The 25553-nt window shown below is 45.2% G+C and overlaps 1 protein-coding gene across 2 annotated transcripts in view; it reads left to right on the top strand.

The window, feature by feature from the left end:
* Positions 1-25156, top strand: part of PRRG2 (proline rich and Gla domain 2) — a 29262-nt gene extending 4106 nt beyond the window's left edge. Inside the window, exons 1-7 of one of the 2 annotated variants that reach the window (XM_063137410.1) lie at positions 416-499; positions 614-727; positions 1884-2047; positions 12554-12599; positions 14204-14330; positions 18162-18305; positions 23703-25156. In XM_063137410.1, coding sequence (XP_062993480.1) covers positions 622-727; positions 1884-2047; positions 12554-12599; positions 14204-14330; positions 18162-18305; positions 23703-23733 — 618 coding nt within the window. In that variant the 5' untranslated portion in view covers positions 416-499; positions 614-621 and the 3' untranslated portion in view covers positions 23734-25156. Of the gene's footprint in view, positions 1-415; positions 500-613; positions 728-1883; positions 2048-12553; positions 12600-14203; positions 14331-18161; positions 18306-23702 lie in introns of those variants that run through there. The other variant, XM_063137409.1, reaches the window with a different exon arrangement.
* Positions 25157-25553: the final 397 nt, after the last annotated feature.

Genomic DNA, 25553 nt, shown 5'->3' with positions numbered 1-25553 from the left:
TTAAAACAACGTGCCATCTTAGTGAATTTAACCACTAAAGGCTTTGTTTAAAAGCCATGTTTTTACTTGGCGTCGAAATGAAATCAGCGTTGGCGCCAGTCGGGCCTCCAAGGGGAGGGCATTCCACGGTCGGGGTGCCACAACAGAGAAACCCCTCTCTCTTGTCCCATCATAGTGTATGTGTTGCCCTGGTGGGATGCGGAGAAGGGCTCCTCCAACAGATCTCAAGTCTCGGGCAGGCGTATATAAGGAGAAGCGTTCCCTCAAGTATCGAGGTCCCAAGCTGTTCAGGGCTTTAAACGTCGTTACCAACGCGTCATTAGTGTATCAGAATAAGACTGTTCTCTTTACATAGCATATGCAAATATTATGCAAATCAGAGCCTTTTTGTTTTGTTTTTGGCAGTCCATTTACTCTTGGAGGGATATATTCTTCTTGCCAGAGGCCTGACTGATCGCCCACTGAGGCCTGTGGGCTCCAGGCTGCCCAACCCTGTCTTGTAAGTGAATGCTGGGAGAGCCCATTTTACGGAAGGGAGTGGTACCATAATTCATCTTAGTACCCTCTGCAATAATCCAGTCTTTTTGGCAACCATCCTACATTCTCCTTTCAGGACCTGTCATGTGGTGTCCTCCGTGTCTTCTCTTGCTGGTCCAAGCTCTAGCCCCTAGTCTCGCTGGCTCCCTCCAGAGGCACCCTGAACACCAGCAGTCTCAAGAGGATCCAGGTAACTTGAAGCAGCAGCATTTTACTGGGGGTATTCGTTGTCAAAATCCAGTCGTCCCCCCACTTGCTTCCCAAACAGTCAAAATATCCTCTCTTGACTTAGGCATTTTGGCATTGATCTTGGATGCAAGTTGAAGAAGCGCCAATTGGATTGTATCCAATATTAATCCTATTTAGAGCAGACCCAGCTGTCAGCTTGCAGTCCTTTCCACAGCTTCCATATACTCCTGCTTTTCACACATACAAACACATTAGGCCATGTTGGCGTCCTCAGTCTCTTTCAAATGCACTCTCCATTAGAGGGTAGAAGTTTATAGCAGCCATTCCTGACTCAGTACTGTCTGGAAGCACCTCAGGTCCACTCCAGCCCCCTGGAGCAGGGGCAGCAGAAGATAGTTTAGGGCCTCCTGGTAGAGCTCTGGGTGACTGAGAGCGGATCGGCAAGAGTTTCTGATTCCCAACCGTTTAACAGCAGCACATAAAAATGACAGTAAAAATTACAGATTCACTGCCAGGCTGGCCCCTGTGTCAATCAGTAATCTCCCTGCCTTAGTGTTCCTCACCTGTAAAGTAGTTTCCTTTGACCAGGACTTTGTGTAGTTCTGCTAGCCAATTAGAAGCTCTGATCTATAGGAATTCAGGTGTAGATTTGTCTGTGTAGGTCACCCCAGTCTATTGCTCATGAGTTGTAGCAGGTAATTGGCTTCACTCCCTTAACCAGCATTTTGCATTTATCTCCACCTCCCCCAGCTGCTATGATACTCCTGGCTCCGGTTGGTAAATCTTGAGTTCTATTAAAAAAAAAACACCCAAAGATTTGACTTTGCCAGTCCCCACCTCCAATATAGAGCGTTCCCCTCTTGGAGAATTCAGAAATTTTGGTCCCTCTTCTGTTGCTTTTCTTTAATTAACCAGCTCTGAAACCTGCGCCATAATGACAGGCTTCCCCAACTTAGTATCCTTCAGATGTGTTGGACTACAACTCCCAGCATTCATGGCTTGCTGTGGGACGCCGAGAATTGTAGTCCAACACATCTGGAAGGTGGCAGGTTGTGGAAGAGTGTCCTTAGAGGGCCCGCTCCTTTTCCTCTAAGAACAGAGGGGGCTTGTTCCTAGAATTCCTCCAGAATAATGTCTGCCATTTCCTGTCCTCTCAGTGTTCCTAGATGACTCTATGGCACACAGATTCCTGGGCCGTAAGCTTCTGTATAACCACTGGGATTTTGAGCTGATCGTCCCAGACAACCTGGAGCGTGAGTGCAAAGAGGAGGTTTGCAGCTACGAGGAAGCCCGCGAAGTCTTTGAGGACGACATCTTAACAGCTGAGTATGGGGACTGGAGCAGGCCTTGGACTGGGTTATAGGGTGGCCATTTAAGCATCTCCCCTTAAAAGGACGGATTTGCATGTGCTGATTTATTTGTCTAGATTAGGGCAACCATATGAAAAGGAGGACAGGGCTCCTGTATCTTTAACAGTTGTATTGAAAAGGGAATTTCAGCAGGGGTCATTTGTATATATGAGAGAACCAGGTGAAATTTCCTCTTCATCACAACAGTTAAAGCTGCAGGAGCCCTGCCCTTTTTAAAATCTGGTCACTCTAGTATAGCTCCTGCAGCTTTAACTGTTGTGATGAAGAGGGAATTTCACCAGGTTCTCCATATATACAAATGACACCTGATAAAATTCCCTTTTCTATGCAACTGTTAAAGATACAGGAGCCCTGTCTTCCTTTTCATTTGGTCACCCTAGATGCACATTTAGAATGAATGGGTCAAGTAAGTCACAGTGAGGTTAAATTCCATTGATTTCAGGGAGTCTACTCTGACTAAATCTGGATCCAACCCCTGGGTGTACTGGGAGGAGCTAAAATCCCAGACTCCTCTGGGAAGGCTGAAAAGCGCTGGTTGGTAGCCGGGAAGTAAATAGTGTTGTTGTCTAAGAACAATTCTCCCTGCCAGAACCCGTTTGGGTAGTTGGGAACCGGTAGATCCCTCACATAGCTAAGAAGAGCCATGTGCTAGGCCTCAGGCTTCTTATTGCAGAACTATGCCTGGGCATCTGTACCTTGGGGAGGCGGGGAGCGAAACCAGCAGCGCCCTGAGATGGATGACTGAGACAAATTTGTGGCTAAGTCACAGCTTGTTCCGCATGTTGCTTTTCTGGAAAGTGCCACAAGGGCTACTGCACTGAACTCAAAAGTGTGTGTGTGTGGCCAGCCTGTTCACAGCCCTTTTCAATGCAATTCAGGTTGACCTTTTTGGTGGTTCTCAGCACGTTAGCTGTTTGCGTATTTAGATTTCATTTTACCTTGCTGTATTTCGACAGGCGATGTGGTTTCTAATATTTTGTAGCGACGTAAACAGAGAAACAGGATTAAAAATTCCCAGTAGAAACTGCCCAAGGTTAATCCTCCCTCCCAGAACTTCACCTCTTTCCCAAGACCACCCCATCTCCTGTATCCTAGTACTTTCCAGCCTCTCCTTTTATTTATTTATTTATTGCATTTCTATACCGCTCAATAGTCGAAGCTCTCTGGATGGTTCACAAAAATTAAAACCCATCGAATGCAATTTAAGTCCTAAAACAAGCCACAACCTAAAAAATACAATATAAAAGCACAACCAGGATAAAATCGAGCAGTTGTGCAGAGATTTATACAGATTTAAAACAGCAAAGTTAAAAGACTAAGATGAAAAACTGTTAAAATACTGGGGAAATCAAAATGTCTTCACCTGGCGTCAAAAGAGGTGGGGAAAACTGCACCCACAGACATTCACCTTTCTGTAGAATTTAAGGTCTCCCCCATTTTGAGCAAGAGTCATGGAGGAGCTCCCTTAGCAAGGTTTGCAGTGGTGTAGTGTTAAATTTGAAGTGCAGGCTCTCGTCATGACAGTCCCCATAGCTACGCCCGCTCCCCCAAAGGAAAGGCCAAAGACATAGGCAACTGTGTTGATCCAACAAACCAGTTCAAGCACTTTTACCTTTACCAGGAGGAAGCCACTCCAAAATACTGGGGAACCTCTTTCAGCCCAAGGGACCAATTCAGTTTCAGAGAACCTCTTGGGGACGAGATCCCTGTGGTGGGCGTGGCCAAAGGCAAGAGGAAGAAGGACTAAAGCAAAGTGGGGTGGGGGTAAAATACAAACAGTACAAAAAAAATCCAACATACTTTAAGGCTCTTAGTGCCAGCAACTAGGCCTTAAGAGAGGCATTTCAACGTTCCAGATGGAAGAAATAAACTGCAGAAAAGCTGGGAAAGCACTGGTTGGTAGTTTGGGGGAAGGTTGTGTGGCCGTCTGGGGAAGCCCCAGAGACTAGGATTTGGCCCCTAGGCCTGGGGTTCCCCATCCCTGCCCATGTCTTTTAAATGCAAAATACTCAACTAAATTTATAACCCAGCCTTCCCCAACCTGATGTCTTCCAGATGTATTGTACTACAATGGTCATGCTGACTGGGGAAGATGGGAGTTGTACTCCAGCATATCTAGGATGCACCATGCTGGAGAAGGCTGATAGAAATGCTCCAACGTGCCAGGGTTAGCCGTGCACAATCTGGCTCAGCTCATTTTAAAAAAAATAACTTTCCGAGATGTTGTGAGTTGTGAGAAGCACTTGCTGGACCAGATAAGGATTCCAGAATTCATTGGGGAAAACTCCCATGTGTCAGAAGGTGTGCACGAATCCTCCCTCATGGGCTGCTCAAGGAGCGAAGTACACCGTGTTCCCCCACCCCCCACCCCATTATTTTAGACTGGTGCTGCAAAGGCACACAGAATAGCCTCAGCTTGTTTGCATGTTATCTTTGTGGCTAATGCTGTAATGATTTCCTCTCTGGTGTTCACGTTTATTAACATCTGATATTTTTGTTTCACACCAACATATCTTTCAACGCAGATGGTAATCATGGTTCAAAACCCAGGCTGCCTGGGAAGGTTTATAGTTTAAAAACCAGAAAAACCACAAATACATGTAAGCTTAAAAGACTGTGGGTAAGAGGTTAAGTCGCACCATATTTACCCATGATTCTTGGAGAGTGACGCTGGCTTCATGCTGGGATTCCTAAACGACGCTAGAGGGGTAGCCCCGTTAATCTGTTGCAGCAATAGAAGCCAGAGTTGGCTGTCACACTACAGGTGTTAATTAACTTAGCAATGCTAGGATGATTTGAATTATCACCAATTACTGCCGTTGTGAATGGCCATTATGTTTATTTTGCTTCTATTTAAGCTTTAATTGAATTGTCACAGGCTGTGTTTTTCTTGCAGAGCATTGCCATTTGACCACAGTGTTTACATGCATTGTGCGTGTGCGTGCATCTGATGCAATAAGCTCTAGTCCAGCCTTCCTCAACCTGGGGCGCTCCAGATGTGTTAGACTGCATCTCCCAGAATGCCCCAGCCAGGCTGGGGCATTCTGGGAGTTGTAGTCCAACACATCTGGAGCGCCCCAGGTTGAGGAAGGCTGCTCTAGTCCAAGGAAATTTACACTACAATAAATTTGTTAGTTTTAAGTTGCCAGATGATTCCATTGTTTTTCCAAAGAATCGGTGGTGTAGTGGCCAGGGTTCACAGAACTGCAGCGCCGGCACATTTTGATTGGCAGGGATGCTGATGTCATCTTCTACCCCCACCTCCACCCCCTCAGACTTCCCTGTTTCTTCCGAGCTCAGCTGCAATACCGCAACTGAGGGGAAATGAATTTTCCCTGCAACAATGTATTCTTCCCTGTTGTAATGCAAAGTATTTTAGAGTGGCTTGCTCCTGGTAGAGATAAAAGTGCTTGAACTGGTTTGTTGATATGGATCGACACAGTTGCTTATCCCTTATCCACAGGGATCTCGTCCCCAAGAGGTTCTCTGAAACTGAATTGGTCCCTTGGGTTGAAAGAGGTTCCCCAGTATTTTGGAGTGGCTTCCTCCTGGTAAAGGTAAAAGTGCTTGAACTGGTTTGTTGGATCAACACAGTTGCCTATGTCTTTGGCCTTTCCTTTGGGGGAGCGGGCATAGCTAGGGGGACTGTCATGATGAGAGCCTGCACTTCAAAATTTACCACTACACCACTGCTAACCATGCTAAGGGAGCTCTTCCATGACTCTTGTTCAAAATGGGTGAGACCCTAAATTCTACAGAAAGGTGAATGTCTGTGGGTGCAGTTTTCCCCTCCCCTGCTTAGGGTGACCATAGGAAAAGGAGGACAGGGCTTCTGTATCTTTAGCAGTTGTATTGAAAAGGGCATTTCAGCAGGTGTCACATGTAGGCATGCAGCACCTGGTGAAATTCCCTCTTCATCACAGCAGTTAAAGCTGCAGGAGCCTTGCCCTCATTTGTATCTGGTCAAGAGGGCAGGGCTCCTGCAGCTTTAACTGTTGTGATGAAAAGCAAATTTCACCAGGTGCTGCATGCCTACAAATGGCACCTGCTGAAGTAGAATTCCTTTTTCTATACAACTGTTAAACAGGAGCCCTGTTCTCCTTTTCATATGGTCACCCTACACCACCACTGCACCTCTATAACATGAGAAATTGTGCTTCCTTAAATTCATCTTTCTAGTCCACTGTTTAGGACACAGACGCACTATTCCCTACTTGACTATGACAAATTTCTTCCAGCCTGTTTAATTACAGGCAGCGGTGAGGGCTGTGCAACTTTGCATATCTGTAGGGTTGCATCACACCATTTCCTTTATGCTCACTGCCAATTCAGAATATGGATTGGTTTCAGCTCCTGATTCAAGAGAGCGACAGTCACTTTCACATTTACTTTTCATATAGAGGCACACAGAGTTGAAAGGCTTGCCAGGGATTTCTCAACAAGACAGCTCTATGGAGAATTGGCATTTTAGGGTTCGATTCCACAGACGTAGTAATACGTTAGCCTGTTGCAGCAGAGAAAGCTGAGTCCTTTGGCCAAGGTTAATATAGAACAGAACCAAGAGCTGACTTGTGTATCTGAAATCTGATGCATAGGAGGAAGTGGTCTCTTGTCCTTCATATTGAGAAGTTTCTTTTCCTATAGACTGTTGCCCTCTGCAGTGGACATTTTGAACTGCAAGTGACTAAATACAAGCCAGGATTTTTGGGGAAGTCACATGGGACCCAGGGATTCCCCTGAGTTGTATGGAAGGGGGAAGTAGTATGCTTGCCACAAAGCCAGGGCTGGTGTCCGCACCTGACCTCCTTGGGCAGCTGTCTGATGCCTGCCCTCACCCCCCTTTCATTCCACCCCCCCCCCCAGGCCCAGCATTCTAAGCCTCTGGATTTATCTACCCTTTTAATTTCCCACAGTGCCTCTGATGTAGCATCGCTCTGGGGCATTGTAGGAAATTAAAAGGGTGGGTATACCCAGCTGCCCATTGCTTCTTGGAGTGCTGCCACTGTAGCCAGGCAAGGCCCTTGGAGCCCACTGACAGGAGGTGGCCCACCACAGGGCAGCTGCTTGGGTGCATCGCCAAAAAAAGGCGACAAAGGAGGGTCCGGATTTGCATGCAGTAGTTTATACTTATTCAAATTTGGGAAGGATCGCTATAATTTAAATAGAAAGGCAATACATTAATCTCATTGTAGTGTGAAAGGCGGTGACTTCTGAGCTTGCCTGCTGAGGTGCCAAATATTGCTGGGCCCCTGTTTCTGCTTTCTTATGGTTCTTTCATGTTTAAACCAGACTTGGACCAGGCATCCCTTCAAAAAGAGGACTATGCTCTGGAAAGTAGGGTAGAGGGCCACCCGTCAGGGCCCAGCTTGAGTGCTGCAGTGGGCCTTGTGGTTTATAGCTAGAATCTGTTTGGAAGCAGTCTGGAAGGGTCTGGGCCTATTCAGCCTGTGGAATGTCAGAATCTGTGTGAGTTTGTCTCTGTCAGGGTTCTTGGAGCAGAACCGGGAGGGGAGTCACCCTACTCCCCATCCACCTGCTGGTTCGGTCTTGGCAAGGAGTGAGGCTGGAAGTTCTCCATGAGAACATGACAGAAGTGGGGTGGGGTTTGCCAAAGGGTCACCCGGACCCAGGTTGAAGCGTCAACACTGGAGGGCCAAACAAAGATGCCCTGCTGAAAGGCCCAGACCCTTCCAGGCTACTTCTGTTCAAAATCTAGCTATAAACTACAAGATCCACTGCAATGCTGAAGCTGAGCCCTGGCACTACCCCAGCTAGGAGCCTAGCTTTCTAGCAGACTATAATGGCCCAGTGATGGGATAGGGGAATTTCCTGATAAAAACCATCTCTGGCCTATAAGCTGTGGTTTCTTTGTGGCCTGTATTTACCTGGGGCTCAATCTGAAGATGTGAGGGTCTGGAAGCTGCTTCTGGCAGGCCTGGAATTTCCCTTGTCATATATCAAGGACTAATGTTCTTGGCTCTTTTTTGGATGGCCAAAGGGGAGAGAAAGGGTGGGTGAATGAGCAAAGAGGGTGCTATAACTGTGCTCATGTCCTGCTTGCTTGTGGGCTTCCCAGAAGCATCAGGCCGGCCACTGTGCAAACAAGATGCAGGGCTAGGTAAGCCTTGGGCTTGACGCATCTTTGTGTGCAGGGCGAGCAACATTTTGTTTCTGGCATTAGGGGATTGTTCTTCTGAGTCATGGGCCATGTGGTTTCCAGGTGGGTTTGAACTGTAGCCCTGTCAGTTTAGAAATTAAGCATAACTCTCCACCGGTGAAGAGCAGGCAGAAAAAAGCCTCCTTTATTTAGAAAGTTCATTTCATTTATTACATTTTATACTGCCCCATAGCTGAAGCTGTCTGGGCACTTTACAAAAATTAAAAACCATTAAAAACACATTATACAAAACCTTATATAAGGAAATAGTAGTATAAGGCTTATTACTTGAGTAATAGGACCGATTTTGCTCATTTTTGTTTTACACTGAAGCTTGAACGTGGTAGACATGCAGAAAATTTTGAAAGTTAACAAAAGTTCAAAGCTGGAGCTTTAATAGCAATTAATTTCCTCCGTGCCAAATAGGTAGGGCAGTCCCTCTGCCAGAGGGGTGATGTACAGCCCTGCTCGGCCAATCAGTGTGGCATGAACGCAGACCCCGGGCACAGCCACGAGGTTAGGCTGTTGGCACCAGTGGGGAGGGGGAATGGAATGGAGGCAGTGCTTTGCCAGCCAATCAGGACGTGTGCACCACATGCCCATTTCAGATGTGGAATTCACTATGCATGAGACACATTTGTATTATTTATCAGCTCGTCTGCGGTTAGGGGCCTGAGGGGCAGGAAAGGAGCAGATCTACCAAAACATGTGAGGTACTGGTTCCTCTCTATTTGGTCCTGGTTAGGCCTCATTTAGAGTATTGCGTCCAGTTCTGGGCTCCACAATTCAAGAAGGACGCAGACAAGCTGGAGCGTGTTCAGAGGAGGGCAACCAGGATGATCAGGGGTCTGGAAACAAAGCCCTATGAAGAGAGACTGAAAGAACTGGGCATGTTTAGCCTGGAGAAGAGAAGATTGAGGGGAGACATGATAGCACTCTTCAAATACTTAAAAGGTTGTCACATAGAGGAGGGCCAGGATCTCTTCTCGATCCTCCCAAAGTGCAGGACACGAAATAACGAGCTCAAGTTAAAGGAAGCCAGATTCCAGCTGGACATCAGGAAAAACTTCCTGACTGTTAGAGCAGTACGACAATGGAATCAGTTACCTAGGGAGGTTGTGGGCTCTCCCACACTAGAGGCCTTCAAGAGGCAGCTGGACAAGCATCTGTCAGGGATGCTTTAGGGTGGATTCCTGCATTGAGCAGGAGGTTGGACTCGATGGCCTTGTAGGCCCCTTCTAACTCGGCTATTCTATGATTCTACTCACGTCCATGGTGACATGGACTTTACACTAGTACAAAAAGAAAGGCGTAAAACCACAAAGAAAACATATATCTAAAAACTATTTATTAAAACATCAGCCAAGAGCTAATTTAAACCCATTGTTTGTTGCCAAATGCCTGAAAGAACATGGTGGCAACAATGCATTGAGGTGACTTTAAGAGGTCCAGATATGCGGCCTCTTGCATTCAGAGGTGGAGTGGTGTGTTTTGAAGTGCAGGCGCTCCTCAAGACAGTTCCCATGGCCATGCTCCAAATTCAGACAGCTGTGTTGATCCATGTCAACAAACCACTTCTAGCAGTTTTCACCTTTGCCAGGAACAGGTCTTCTATAAAGCTTAATTGCCCATTCAGGAGCAAGACATCCTAAAATACTTTGCTTTACACCCGGGAGCAATGTATTGTTACTGGGGAAATTTATTCCCCTCAAGTACTATGAGAATTGCAGCTAAGCTCAGAGAGAGCGCAGAGAATTCTGAACCAGGTAGTGGTGACAGGTGACGTCATTGTGCCTGCTTTTAAAAAAGTACTGGTGGTGCGTCCCTGTGGGCCCTGACTCCACCACTTGCATTTGAATGGGGCCAGGCTTTTTATAGTGGGCAACAGCCGACAGAAAGCTCTGGCGTGGGCTGGTCCATGAAGTCACGAAGAGTCGGAAACGACTGAACGAATAAACAACAACAAAATATCCCCATTTCCAAGAGTGTGGTCACTGTTCTCTCGGACTCAGTTTGGAGGCTATTCAGGAGACTGATGCTGAAATGAGTTTCACAGTGAGCAGCTCGGCGACATCTCATTTGTCTGAGGTTTAATATTTGTGCTAAGAACTGTAGACTCCTGTGTCTCCAAATGGAATGCATTCTGCTAATTGTTTTTTGATTGCAGAGCTCATTTGGTTAGAGAGTGCAATGATGAGAGATGTTTGTTGTGGAGTGTGATTGGCGAGCTGAGACTCTCTCTGAACAGGTAGAGGGTCTAATGGGTGTAGGGAGGTAGAAGGCTGTGGGTGGGGGTGGGGCGTGGTGTGGAGGTGGATTCCCAGGATTTATATGAAGTATATGCACCTTCAAATTTTAAGTATTTCCACAGAGAGTGCCCAGGCGTCTCCTAACTATGAAGATTGCAAATTTGCTTTTTAAAGAAAAGCATTTTATGTGCTATATTTATTTATTTATTTATTATTTATTTATTACATTTATATACCGCCCCATAGCCAAAGTTCTCTGGGAGGTTTACAAAAGTTAAAAACAGTAAACATTAAAAATATACAAAATTTTAAACCATCAAAAACATAAAAACAACAGTATAAAAACAACGGTATCCAACAGTATATTGTGTGCTTCTATAGTAAGATGGTAGCCATACATCTTCCCAGTTTGCAGCGTGCTTAAGTGTCAATACTATGTATATTTTAGATTGTACTAAATATACTATCTATATTTTAGAATGTAAGCCTCTAGGCAGGTTATCGCTGTTTTATTTGTATATTTTGTATAGCACCAAGTACATCGTTGGTGCTATATAAATAAATAAATAAATAAATAAATAAATAAATAAAAATATTTCGGGATAAGATCTATTAAATGTAGTTGGCTTACTTTTGCATAGGATCAGGATAGTCAACCCAGTTCTCAGCCAGAATCTTAGGTTCTATTGAGGATGTGCAGGGTCTCTGTACCAAGGAGCTTACAATCTGGGGGGGGGGGATGTGTCCCTTTTTACACAGTCCTTTATTTGAAGGTTGCCAGAGGGCTGTCCTCTGTTTGAAGGCATCCTCTGTTTGAAGGGCTTGTCCTGTCCAATTCCACTCTAAAGGTAACCTGGAGGGGATCTACACAGAGTCGTCGGGGCGCCCTGAAGGCGCTTGCATGCGCCTCCAGGGCGCCCCGAAACTCCTAGTGTAGATACCTGTCCAGAAGAGGCGGAGGAGGCGGCGAAAAGTTCCCAGGGCTCCTGTCTAGGCTCCTTTCGCTGGTAGCAGGAGGCCAGCGGGGAGGTGAGCGGCGGCGGCAAGGACACTCTAGGCACCCTCACATCTGACAGGAGCCCTGGGAACTTTTCGCCGCCTCCTCCTCCTCCTCTTCTGGACAGGTATCTACACTAGGAGTTTCGGGGCGCCCTGGAGGCGCACTCAAGCACCTTCAGGGCGCCCCGACGACTCTGTGTAGATCCGCTCCATAACAACTGTTGCCCACCGGAAGTTAGTACCTGAGCAGCAGACTGAACAAAGCAGACACACAGGTCACAGTATTCCACAGTATGGTGAGATGTACTTTATTTCTATATAAATTACCCAACAAATTCTATTTTAATCTATGCATGTAAATTAGCATTTGCAAATATTATGGAAAATTGCCATCCGCTTTTTTTGATGTGGCATTTCCTCTTTTTTTGGACAATTCATAAGTGGCCACCCTATGATAATCTGAAATTCAACACAGGGGAGATGAGAGGGATGGGAAAGGAGATGGAGGTGAGGGTGGGTAAACAATGGAAGAATGTCCATAGGAACTTAGATTTAGTGATATAAGGAACAGGGAATGGAGAATTAATGAGAGGCAAAGTTATGGTTATGGTTTATCCAGAAGTTATGGTTTAGTAAGATTAGATTAAGGGTGCAAGCCTGTGCATATTTAGACATGGCTAGCTGGGGCATGCTGGGAGTTGTCGGCCTTTTTTTCTGTCTAAACCAGCCTTCCTCAACCTGGGGCACTCCAGATGTGTTGGACTGCATCTCCCAGAATGCCCCAGCCAGCAGCTGGCTGGGGCATTCTGGGAGTTGTAGTCCAACACACCTGGAGCGCCCCAGGTTGAGGAAGGCTGGTCTAAACATACATAGGACTGAACCCTATGGTTAGAATAGGTTCTGAGAAGAAGCCTCCTTTTTTTTTAAGGTATTAGGGACAAGAATTTAGTGACTACTACTAGAGGTCAAGACCTCAATGTCAAAATGGGGAGGAAGCCGTTGTTTCACGTCATGTGATGTTAACCTTGCTCCTTTTTTGTTTTCTCTTGCAGAAAGACTTTTGGGAGAAATACCCACACAATGGGAAAGGAGGAGCAAGTGAGTAAGGGCCCAAAATGGCAGTGGGGAAGCTCTCGTGCTCAGCTCTCTTTCCTGGTGTCCCACTATCTGTCCCAGGGCTCATGGGAAGTCAAAACTCCTGATACGTTTCCCCCAAAGTTCCTCCTTACCCTGTAGGTCTGAGGAGCAAACACGTAGCTCAGCCTTCCAGATCTGTTGGATAGCAATGCCCACATTGGCTGAGAATTATGGGAGTTGCAGTCTAACAAATCTGGAGGGCACTAGAATGGGGAAGCCTGACGTAGCTTTTTTCTTCTACAAGGGTAGAATAGATGGCACCTTATTACGGCCACTTAACTTTCCCCCCATTAACCAGGTAATTAACAGCAAGGTTGTGAGTGGGAGCAGGCAGAGGTGGGGTGGAGAACTATTGCTCATTTACATATATTCATTTTATTTATTTAACATACTGTATGTGCACATTTAACATATGTGCACACCAGCATGGAATCTGAGCTTTAAAAAAATATATAGGAGACAGAAAAAATAATATGTAGCCCTGTTTTGGTGACCCATTCACCTCCAAACCAAGCACTTCCAGACTTCAGCTGATGTCCTTTGGACTGTAACATGCCCCATTTTTTTGAAACTGTAGCTAACGGCTCCATCCAGACAACATGCTAAACCATGCTGCTTAACCACAAAATGGTTAATGGAATGCATTAAGTTTGAGCCAGTGTGGTGTAGTGGCTAGAGTGTTGGACTAGGAGTTGGGGGATCTGGGTTCTAGTCTCCACTCAGCCATAGAAACCCACTGGGTGTCTTTGGGCCAGTCACAGACTCTCAGCCCAACCTACCTCACAGGGTTGTTGTTGTGTGGATAAAGTGGAGAGGAGGAGGAGGAGGGTTATGCATGCCGCCTTGGGTTCCTTGCAGGAAAAAAGGTGTGATATAAATGCAATAATAATACTAATTTAAAAATGCGTTCCGTTAACAATTTTGTGGTTTAGCAGCATGGTTTAGCGTGTTGTCTGAACGGGGCCAACAAGGTGGCCAGAGACAGATAACAATATGTTGAACCTCCCAGTGACATCCAGTCTTATTATTAAGAAGACAGACATGCCAGGTTTTAATATGAGCTAAGGCCCATTAGTACGCCCAGAACCTATTTTTAATACCGGCACTTAGCTAGGGATTCTTTAATTCCAAGAAATGGCAGTGCAATGCTTCGCTTGTTTTAGGGCCCTCTGCATCATGGAGGCAATGGCCTCTTTAAGGCTCCTCCTAAAGCAGGGGCGGGGTGGAGCCTCTGGCCCACCTGGGGTTCCAGTCCAGCCCTCTGGGGTTCTCCAGATGGTCATGCGCCTTTCCCCTTTCCTCCGCCTGCCCATCATTTGATGGTTCCCCAGATGGGTTTTGTGCATTTCCCTCCATTCTAGACACCAGAAATGCCTGTCTTAAGGCTTGGTTACTGACAACAAGAGCTTTAACGCTGGAATGTGGCCCCCAAGAGCTTTTCTGAAATTGAGTTTCGCCCTTGGGCTGGAAGAGGTTCAACACCTCTGCCTTAGAGTTAGGGCAGATTGTATTGACAAGTACAAACGCTGCCACTAACGTTCCCTCAATCTCTCCTCCTTCCACAGGAACCTCTGGTGTGGATGTGGCTGGCTTGGTGGCCGGGCTCATAGCAGCACTGGTGTCTGCAGTCATGATTGCTGTCGTGGCCATGTATTGTTTCAAATACCGGGCGAAGCAGAGGAGGCAGTCCAGGTATGGGTCAGGGTTCAAGGTGCGATAGATGCCAGGTGTACATAAGGGAGAGAGGGAAGGAGAAACACTATTCCAGCACCTTAGGCCCAAAGTAGATATCTTTAGGGTGGCTACTTATGCATTGCCACAAAAGAGGACACCAATGTGCATATTATTATTATTTATTTATTTATTTATTTATTTATATAGCACCATCAATGTACATGGTGCTGTACAGAGTAAAACAGTAAATAGCAAGACCCTGCCGCATAGGCTTACATTCTAATAAAACCATGATAAAACAATAAGGAGGGGAAGAGAAAGCAAACAGGCACTGGGTAGGGTAAACAGGCACTGGGTAGGGTAAAACTAACAGTATAAAGTCAGAACAAAATCAAGTTTTAAAAGCTTTAGGAAAAAGAAAAGTTTTTAGCTGAGCTTTAAAAGCTGCGGTTGATCTCCCTACGCAGAAAAACATTTGGGAGCAATAATAATAATAATTTCTTAGCAAATTTATATATAGAGGCGCACATTTGGAAATGGGAACTATAACTTAAATATAAATACAAGACATCTTGCCATAGTGGGGAAGACTGTGACCTGTAGGCTGAGTCAATCTGCCATCCACATAGGTTGGACAACCCATCAAATAGAGGCCACCTTCCAGTAGAGGACTGTCTTCTGCCAGCTCTCCAGAATAGAGGACTATTCTCTGTAAATTAGGACAGCTGGCCACCTTAGGATCCTAGATCAAATCTCCCACAGTTGTGGGGGAGGGGAAGGTTATTCCTTTCCCCTGCACTGTTTTCTCAATGGGTTCAATAACAACTTTGGGGAGAAATTTAGATTAAGAAAATGGTGGTGGTGGGGAAAGGATTATCAGCCTTCCTCAACCTGGGGCACTCCAGATGTGTTGGACTACAACTCCCAGAATGCCCCAGCCAGCTCTGCTGGCTGGGGCATTCTGGGAGATGCAGTCCAACACATCTGGAGCACCCCAGGTTGAGGAAGGCTGGATTACATGCTTCTCCCCAATGCCGTGATTTGATTCAGAGGTCTTCACTGCTGCTTTTTACATTAAAACAGAAAATGACAGAAGCTCTCCTGATGCCACCCCTAGTTTAGCCCTTAGTGCTAAGAGGACCATTCTGTCCTAGTCCTTGTAATGCATCCTGGAAGGTGCTGTGCCTCTTCTCTTTGCATTAAAGACACAGCCTCATATAGCAGGGCAGCCATAATTCTTTAGCATCAATCTATGCATGCTCGACGTGGTAGAGGACCCAGAAAATGTGATATCTATCCCAGTGGTGGGAGTAGATAGGTTTTGAGAAAAAGATAGCTCAGATCAGCCTTCCCACAGCTGGCCCCTCCAGTTATGTTGGACTACAACTCCCATTATCCCACACTGGCTGGCAATGATGGTCTAACACAGTGGTTCCCAAAGTGGGTGGTACCGTCCCCTTGGGGGCGATGGGATTGCATAGGGAGGCGTTACGAGGCAAAGGGGCAGCAGGGGGGCGCTCGAGGTGGTCTTTTCTGAGAAGTGCCTCTCCAGAAGGTCTTAAAACCCAGGGACATTTTTATGGGAGAAGGTAGTTTGGTCCCAAGCCATATAGGGGAAGAATCCACAATGTATTAATACAGTTTAAGAAGAGTCTTTTTAACGGTGAATTGAAATGTTTCAAAAGCACCAAAATGCTAATGAAGAGACATACCCTGCTTGGTGTGCCCTGCCATGCCGGCTGCAAAACAGAGGCGTTTGCTCTCTTTTCCCTCCCTCCGTCCCTTGGCAAGCCTGCGGCGGGTGCTTCGGATTTTGAATAAATATTCAATTAATTGTTACTGTTTTGTATTTTATTGTTATTATCTTCCTTAGTGGGTCGTTGAAAACCGCTATTCTGAATAATGTTTTTTTATAGTGTACGGTAGGGGGCACTGGGCATGAGTTTGTAGAACCAAGGGGGCGGTTACCTGAAAAAGTTTGAGAACCACTGGTCTAACAGAATTGGAGGGCACCTGGTGGGGGAAGTTGTAGTCCAACAGAACTGGAGGACACCTGGTGGGGGAAGTCTGGCTTAGATGAAGTGTATGGTCAATGTGGGAGGTGGTTGCAGAAAAAGTTCAGAAAATGTATTGCACAATCCCAGATATGTGAGTTTGGAAGGGGACGTTGGACGGGATGCTCCTTTGAATACTGAAAGGGTGGGGCTCCTTGTTTTTAGCGGGTTTGAATGGAGATACGTTGTGGTTACAGCAACTGCTTTCTCCCTTTGTCAGCTGGCTTTCTGGTGTGTAGCAAACATGGTAAATATACTATCCAACTATAATGAATAGGCTGGTGGAATGCCAGCATTCCTGCTTTGGTACCCAATGTGATGTCACTGATAGTGTACAGGATATTATACAGAGGTTTTGCACTCCTGGGGAAAAAAAACAGTGCATGTGACTTGTTGATATATTTTTTACCCTCCTAGCCTGCCCTAAGGGAGAAGGGTATTTCTAGTCTGATATCCTTCTAGCACAGCCTTCCTGCACCTGGTGACGTCCAAATGTTTGCTCTACCACTCCTAGCATTTGTGACCATTGGCCACGCTGGATAAGTGTGATGGGAGTTGAAATTCAAGCATCTGTAGGGTACCAGGTCGAGGAAGACTACCCTAATGGGGAAAGATATTCCTTGTCTGCTACCCTTCTAGTTTAGCCTTCCCTGAACCTGGTGTCCCCTAGCTGTGTCAGACTACAACTTCCATCTTCCTCAGCCAACATGGAGAAACTTTGTTATGTGTTCCAACGCAGCCATTTCATGCTGGAATTTCTCTTTGGAATTCCCCACAACAGACAGTGTCACCAATTCTCTGACGTTTTCAGAGTAGACATTGCAGAGTAGGTGCTGGATAAATCAACTGAGCAAGAGTTAGCTCATTGCATAGACTGGAAATGGCCAACTAGTGGGCCACAGACTAAATCCAGCCCCTGTTCCCTCCGGGATCAAAGGGTCCCATGGTAAAGTGCTGTGTGGTGGGGGCCCTCCTATGTTGCTACCCACTGCAGATGCAGGCTTAATGGGTGCTGGTGGTGAGCAGCTGCGAAGTTGCCATATGTACTTTTCACAATGCCTTGGAGTGATGCAACATCAGGTGCTGCAGGACATGGAAACGTTAGGGAAATGGTAACTAGTGGCTTCCTAGACCCGGCCTCCCAGTACAGGAGGCCCAGAGCCTCTCTGATAATGCAGAGGCCTCTAGGGTATGGTGTTCTATCATTTCACACTTGATGCCTGCTGGGTTATTTATTTTTTTAAAGAATTTTTATCCTATTTGTCAGCCCCAAAGGCTCCCGGAGCAGCATTAAAAACAAGACAGTCCCTCCCACAGGATTACAGTCTGAAAAGACATGACACAAAAGAAAAAGGGATGGGGAGGGAAGAGGAAAAATGTAGTCTTTCTGCAGGTTCCGAGGCCTTGGCCACAAAATGCACATCTTTGCCTTTAGTGCTAAGAGGACCACTCTGCCCCAGGGGGCCAAGACCTTTCCCAGGCAAAATCCATGGGTTGGTGGTGGATTGGAATGACCAGTGTTATCATGGCCCCTTTTTGTAAACCACCCATAATTTTTGTAAGCCACCCAGAGAGCTTCGGCTGTTGGGCGATATAGAAATGCAATAAATAAATATATAAATAAATAAAACGTTTGCTCAAGGAGGATCCACTTCCTTGGGCTTAAGAATTTGCCTTCTGAAGTTGATGTTCCCAAAGATAGGTAAGATAGATAGATATTTATGGAGCTTGAGAACAAGCTACGAACTTGTCCATAGGAGTAGTTCCTGATCCTTCTCTCTGCTTCCCTCCACAGGACTCAAGACAGTTTGCATCCTGGGGTACCCCTTGCCAGCTTTGATGACGAGCCCAAGCCAGAGTCAGCACCAGGGCTTCCCACCTATGAGCAAGCGTTGGAAGCATCAGGCATGCACGATGCACCACCTCCACCTTATAACAGGTATAACAGTTTTTGGTCCCAGCAGTATCCAGAGCCTGGGAGTTTGAAATAGTTGGGGAACAGCGGTGAAGACTAATGCTGATCAGGGAATGTGTGTGTATGTGGGGCTCGGGGTAAATTTAATTGTCCAGAGCCCTACTGAGGAGAGAGGGAAAACCAAGAGAAAGGCCAGATGATTTCCCATGTCAGTTCACTCTTTTGCAGCAGCATTAAACCTGCCGTCATGTACCTTCCTGGGTTCTTGTGAGAATAAAAATAGGGGTTGCTTCATATATACTGCCCTGAGCTCCTTGTGGGAAGGCTGGAAAACAAATGTGATGTGATGAAAACTGACAGAATGCTAGGCAGATACTACAGCATGGAATGGCAGCACAAAATGTAACTTTGTGCTCCATGTTGGTGCTGGCTGTTTGGCTAAAACCTGAGAACTATGTTGTTCTTGGGTTGGATGGATGGATGGATGGAGATATATATATGTGTGTGTGTGTGTGTGTGTGTGTGTGTGTGTATGTGTGTGTGTATATATATATATATATATATATATATATATATATATATATATGAGAACTATGTTGTTATTATGGTGTGTAGATAGATAGATAATGAGAACTATGTTCTTATGTTTGCTTTTAGTATTGTTGCTGTGGGTGTGGGGAACTTAGCAGTGTCTGTTTATAAATCAGGAAAAGTAATTAGCAGTGTAGAAGATAACCTGTGAGGACATAAAAACTGCAGGAAGCTGTGTTGTTCCATTGTGGGCAGGGTGGGAATCCAAAAGTAACAGTTGGGTAAGATCTTTGTTAGAGCCAACTAAAATTGTCACCAAGCAATGAGCAAGTTTTTCGAGTAGTTATCTTATCTTCAGGATGAATCCGGATCAGTGTCAGACCCTGTAACCGTTAGGCAGCTTTCAAGGTGTTAGTGTCTAGCAGGGCCCACTAACGCTGACACTGCCCAGTGTCCTGCTTTGCCTTGGCGTGGCGGAGAAGCGCCTCTCAAATTTCTCAGAGTGCTTTTGATGTAGTGTTCCTCTGGGTTTTTAAATGAGTGTTTGTTGCTGCCACTATCAGGTAAGCTGCAGGCCGAGGAGGCCCTGTTGTAAGAGGGGCCCTGCCCACAGGTACTTTGCTGAGGGCCGCCTCAAACCTGGAGCCAGCTCAGGGCTGGATGTTAAACAAAATGGTGATAAGAATCTTGGAAAAGGGTTTAAATGGTGCCTAAAGTGGTTGCACTTGATTCAAGACCTTTGATAGCAGGTTCCCAATACTCTTCTATGCTTGCCTGCTTCCAATGGATTCAAAACTGACAATACATAGTCATCTGCAAGTCACTAAAAATGGAAGTAGAGAGCTCACGGGTTGTGCTGCATTCTGTATGGAACCCGACAAGGCTGTACCACTTTCTGTCTGGGTATACAAGACAAATAAATCTCTCTGGGCCAGGGATGGGCAACTTGAGGCCCTCTAGATGGTTTGGCCTACAATTTCCATTAGCCTGAGCCAGCATAGCCAATGATAGGGGATAATGAGAATTGTAGACCAAAACATCTGGAGTGCCACAAGTTGCCCACCCCCTGCCCCAGGAAAATGAAGCAACAGAGTAGTTGAAGAAAAGAATGGGGGACACTGGTCCTGGAAATGTGGGATAGGTACACAAAGAACAATCAAAGCCTAGGTTAATCTTAGAGCTGAGCTAAGATCCACAGGTTGTACCAAGTGGTGTTGGGGCAATCAGTCATTTATGGTTGTTTGCTAATTATTTTGGAAAATATATTTGGATCTGTCTCCCAACTATAATGGGTCCCGTGTAAGGCAAACTCTTGATAGTTGGTAATGTATTAAATTTAGGGAGCAACACAGAATCATGTCAAAGGCAGTGCTGACGGCTGCTATTGTGCAGGCTGGACCTGGAGATGGTTCAACACCTTTTTTGGTGTTGGCTCATGATTGGAATATGGTGATTGAAGGGCATACTTTTTGCAAAAGGAATAGCCCAATTAGGAAGGGAACAGGAGAGGTGCTAAACATAAAACATGTATAGACCTACATGGAAAGCCATGAACCTGAAAATGGAATATCCAATAAATTCTTGACTTGGTTTGCGGACAACTCCAACTCTCAGAAGTTGTAAGAAGGAATAAGGATAACACTCCTGGATTTTATCTTGACTAAAATGGAAGTATTGGTTGATGAAGTTAAAGTGGTATGAATCTTGGGGGAGGGGGAATTCGTGATGGGAAGAGGTGTGAAAATTGAGCATAGTTGAAATTGAACCCTGGACTTTAGGAAAGACAATTTCAAACGGCTTAGAGAAAAGTTGGGTAGGCTTGAAACTCTGAAGGCGAAAAGAGCCCAAGAGGGACAGGAGATTCTGAAAAGCGAAATACTAAAGGCACAATCTCCAACTGTTCCAATGAGAATAAAAAATTGAACATATCTAAAGAAGCCAGTGTAGCTGCCAGACCAACCTTATCTTTTGTGAGAGTTACTACTTGGTTGATTGGGGGAATGCCATGGAGATTGGGGGAATGCCATGTATCTCAATTCCAGCAAAGCATTTAATAAAATATTTCATGATCTTTTTGTTGACAAGATAGTAAAATGTGGACTGGATGATATAACTGTTAAATAGGGGTGTATGAGAATTTCATTCCTGTTCACAAATCATGTGAACATGTCCCATTTGCAATTCTGAATGTGAACACAATTCTCAGGATATATTTTTTTTAATTTTCCAAACTTGCTTTTCCATTCAAAAGTGAGCCCTTGCGGAAGTGCACACATGCATACTTGAACAAATCCCACCCCCAAATCTGCATTTTCAATTTAGCCTATGGGGATAATGCACTTTTTTTTATCAGGAAAAATGCACGTTTTAGAAAATAGGTATTTTTTTCAATTGGGGAAAAATGCATACTTTTCAAAATGCACATTTTCCTGATTTCGCCACCCCCCCCCCCCCCCCGCTCAAAAGGTGCTTGTGTTTGGGAACACAAACAAGCTAAAACAAGCTTTGAGGAAGAATTCAAAGAACTTCAATGAGCTCCAATATCACATGTTCATCCATCTCTACTGCTATGTGCATCCACAGCTGGTTGAACAGCCATATCTAATGAATGCTCATTAATGACTCTGCACCAACCTCGAGGGAGGATTGAAATGGTGTGCCACAGGGCTCTGTCCTGGACCCTGTGCTGTCCAGCATTTTTGAAAATGGCTTGGATGAGGCCATAGAAGGGATGCTGATCAAATTTGTAGATGATACAAAGCTGGGAAGGCTAAATTCAAAACTCTTGAGAGACTAGAACAAAATTCAAAACTCATGACAGGCTAGAACAAAATTCAAAACTCTTGACAGGCTAGAACAAAATTCAAAACTCTTGACAGGCTGGAACAAAATTCAAAACTCTTGACAGGCTGGAACAAAATTCAAAACTCTTGACAGGCTGGAACAAAATTCAAAACTCTTGACAGGCTGGAACAAAATTCAAAACTCTTGACAGGCTAGAACAAAATTCAAAACTCTTGACAGGCTGGAACAAAATTCAAAACTCTTGACAGGCTGGAACAAAATTCAAAACTCATGACAGGCTAGAACAAAATTCAAAACTCATGACAGGCTAGAACAAAATTCAAAACTCTTGACAGGCTAGAACAAAATTCCAAACTCTTGACAGGCTAGAACAAAATTCAAAACTCTTGACAGGCTAGAACAAAATTCAAAACTCTTGACAGGCTAGAACAAAATTCAAAACTCTTGACAGGCTAGAACAAAATTCAAAACTCTTGACAGGCTAGAACAAAATTCAAAACTCTTGACAGGCTAGAACAAAATTCAAAACTCTTGACAGGCTAGAACAAAATTCAAAACTCTTGACAGGCTAGAACAAAATTCAAAACTCTTGACAGGCTAGAACAAAATTCAAAACTCTTGACAGGCTAGAACAAAATTCAAAACTCTTGACAGGCTAGAACAAAATTCAAAACTCTTGACAGGCTAGAACAAAATTCAAAACTCTTGACAGGCTAGAACAAAGTTCAAAACTCATGACAGGCTAGAACAAAATTTAAAACACTTGAGAGCCTAAAACACTTGGCCAAAACACAACGAAATTCAACAAAGAGAAATGTGAAGTCCTGCATTGAGGTACGAAGAATCAAAGGCACAAGTATAGAATGGGGGAGGTTTGGCTTGGCAGCAGTTTATGTGGAAAGAATCTAGGTGTCTTGGTCAATCATAACCTGAGCATGAGCCAGCCATGCAATGCAGCTGCTGAACAAGTGATTGCAAATTTGGGTTGAATTAATAGATGCATAGTGCTCAGATCTCAAGAAGTTATAGTTCCACTCTATTCTGGACTGGTCAGGCCACAGCTAGAATATTGTGTCTGGTTCTGAGCTGCATATTTTAAGGACATTGACAAACTGGAGCAGCCTTCCCCAATCTGGTGCCCTCTAGATGTGTTGGACTATAACTCCCATCACCCCCAGCCAGCATGGCCATTGGTAATCGGTTCCATGCAATTGGCTGTGCTAGCTGAAGATGATGGGAGCCGTAGTCCAACATATCTTGAGCTGAATTGGAGCATATCTAGAAGAGGGTGTGCAGAAGGGTGAGAGGTCTAGAAACCATGATTAAGAGGAGAAACATTATAACTATCTTCAAATATCTGAAAGGCAGAAGATGGAGCACATTGTTATCTGTTGCTCCCGAGGTCAGGACAAGGCCCAGGGAAGCAGATTGCAGCGAAATGTTTGGAGAAACCTCTTAACGGTAAGAGGTGTTCGAAAAAGGAACAGATTACCTTGGGAGGTGCCGAGCACCCCTTTGCTGGCGGTATCCCTTTCAACACTATGATGTGATGGTTCGTTTTCTGATTTGCGGCAACTAGGGGTGTATTTGCTAAGTGCTTGAGTCAATTTTGTGCATTTTCTGAGGAGGAAGCAAGACTGTTAGGGCTTTCCCTCACTTGAAAGTTAGCGCAATGGCCCATATAATGGGGAAAGACCTGCATTCTCTCTCAAGAAGAAGAACGCTGCAAGTTATAAGTGAGGTACTTTGCAGGGACTTTATGGCATGGCTTGTGCTGACTTCCAGGCCTCAATTGCCATGTGCAAAGGTGGGTATGTGAATGCAGAACTCCGTAGAAATTCACATTTTGCATGAGAATTATGAGAATAAGCCTTAAGTCCAGAGAGGGAGGTTACAGTTTCCCCCATCATTAATAAAGGGGAAGGGTGTCTTCCTGAAGACATGGTCTTCATCTTTTACAACTCTTCACTTAACATGAACATTTAACTCATGTTAGCTTTGCTCCTCTTTTTCACCCACCGTGCTTAAGGTGTGGCTTATTTCCCCACTGATAAGGATCCTTATTTTTCTTCCCACTTTTTCCAGGAATAGCACCAACATGCCCCCACCAACCTGAGTTGTCAACAGCAGAATCAACATTCCTGGAAGACTTCCTGACCACCCCGCCCCCTCTGGGGCACAAAAGACACTATGCATACACATGATGCATACATGAATATGTGACATTTATGTGGACAACTGAACCAGTGTATTAGAGATACACTGCACTACATGGAAAATGTATATATGTGTTAAGTGTGCAAGAGGGACTGCTCCATTATGTTGTTTGTAAAATGAAACTCTGTCATTGCAAATGTGAATAATACGACTGATACTCACTACACCATTTTGCACAGATTTCTCTAGATCAAATTCCTTTCTCCTCTCTGCCACCTGCCTCATGAACAAGGTTTGGTCTAGTTGTGTTTTCTATTATGTGGAAGAGTTAGAGTGTGTAGACATGCTTGCTTATGCTGGATAAATGACGAAGAACTCAATGGCTCTGACAAGAAATCTTATGATCTAAAACTGGGACCCAGCCTAGTAAGCCACCCTGGACTATGTGTACTCTGAGCTAGATGCAGAAAGGAACATGGGTGTATAAGGTCAGCCCTTGTGATTGGCATTTAGTATGATGCCTCTGGATTGGCTAGGCCTGACATAAATTCTGGTAGCCTGGCTATGTGAATGCCCTTGCCTGTTCAACAGAGCATCTGTCATGGCCCTGTTAGAGGAATTCTCTTCAAAGGAAGAGCTTGAGCTCCCAGAGACAAGCAACATTGAAGACCAGCCCATGCCAGAAGTCCAGGAGGAGCCTGGACTCTTGGGTGAGATGACCACAGGTCCATTCCTGCCAGAGGAAGGGAACTCTTATCTCTGAGACAAAGGCTGAATGACCACCTAACCCCAAGAGAAGTGGCTTCTCAAGAGGCAGGCTAGATCGACCCTCTGTGAGAATGAATGGCCATTTGCCAAGGGAGACTCCTTATGAATAAAGGACTCCTTGTGAGTAGGGCCCTCCTCATGAGGAGATCTTCTTCCAAAAACCCTCTGATGCACTGCAGCTGAGTCCTGGGTGGGCTCTTGGAAGTTCTAGCTCATAAGCCTCAGTCCTAGGCAGAGATAAGAACATAAGTGCCATGCTGGATCAGAGCAAGGGTCCATCTAGACCAGCACTCTGGCTGCAGGAACAACACCTTTACTTCAGCTTCCAGTAACTTGTTCTTCTTGGACTGATATCTTGTGCTGCTGACCGCTGGATTCCTGATGAGATCCTGCTTTTGGATTACCCTTTTCCTGGACTGGTAATACTGTGTACTTTTGACCTTTTGCTTGCCTTTTGATTTTGCTAAACAGATTTGCCCTGAGCTTACCCCAGGGCTGAGCCCAACCTAGCCAAAGAAAGCAACACCTGCTAAAGCTACTGACCTCAGGATTCCTGTTATGGAGAACCCAGCCTCCCCTGTCTAAGAATGTAGGACACACCGGAAGCTGCCTTATACCAGGCCAAATTATTCGTCCACCTAGCCCAGTATTGTTTGTTCTGACTGGCAGCTGTTCTCTGGGGTCTTCAGAAGAAAGAGGCCTTTCACATCACAGCTACTGATCGTTTAATAATAAACTTCCCCATATCCAGTGCCAGTTGAAACCCACCCCACCCACCAACTTGGCTAAGTACGAGAAGTAGGTAATATGCAAGAAATGTAGTTAGTGTATCTGAGCAAGAAGTTGTGGGAGGAGGATGTTTCAAAGATGTGGTGAACTTTGGGAGATGTGAATGTACACATCAGTTGCAGAAAATGTACACCTTTTCTACAGTGCCAGTGTGGAAGACAAGGAGCAAAATATGTTTACATGCACTGCCAGCAACTACATTGTACTACTAGGCTGTATAGT

The sequence above is a fragment of the Elgaria multicarinata genome, chromosome 11 (assembly GCF_023053635.1).
Source record: "Elgaria multicarinata webbii isolate HBS135686 ecotype San Diego chromosome 11, rElgMul1.1.pri, whole genome shotgun sequence".
NCBI classification, from domain to species: Eukaryota; Metazoa; Chordata; class Lepidosauria; order Squamata; family Anguidae; genus Elgaria; species Elgaria multicarinata.
Note: the sequence above shows the minus strand (reverse complement) of the source record. Positions and strands in the feature narration are given on the sequence as shown.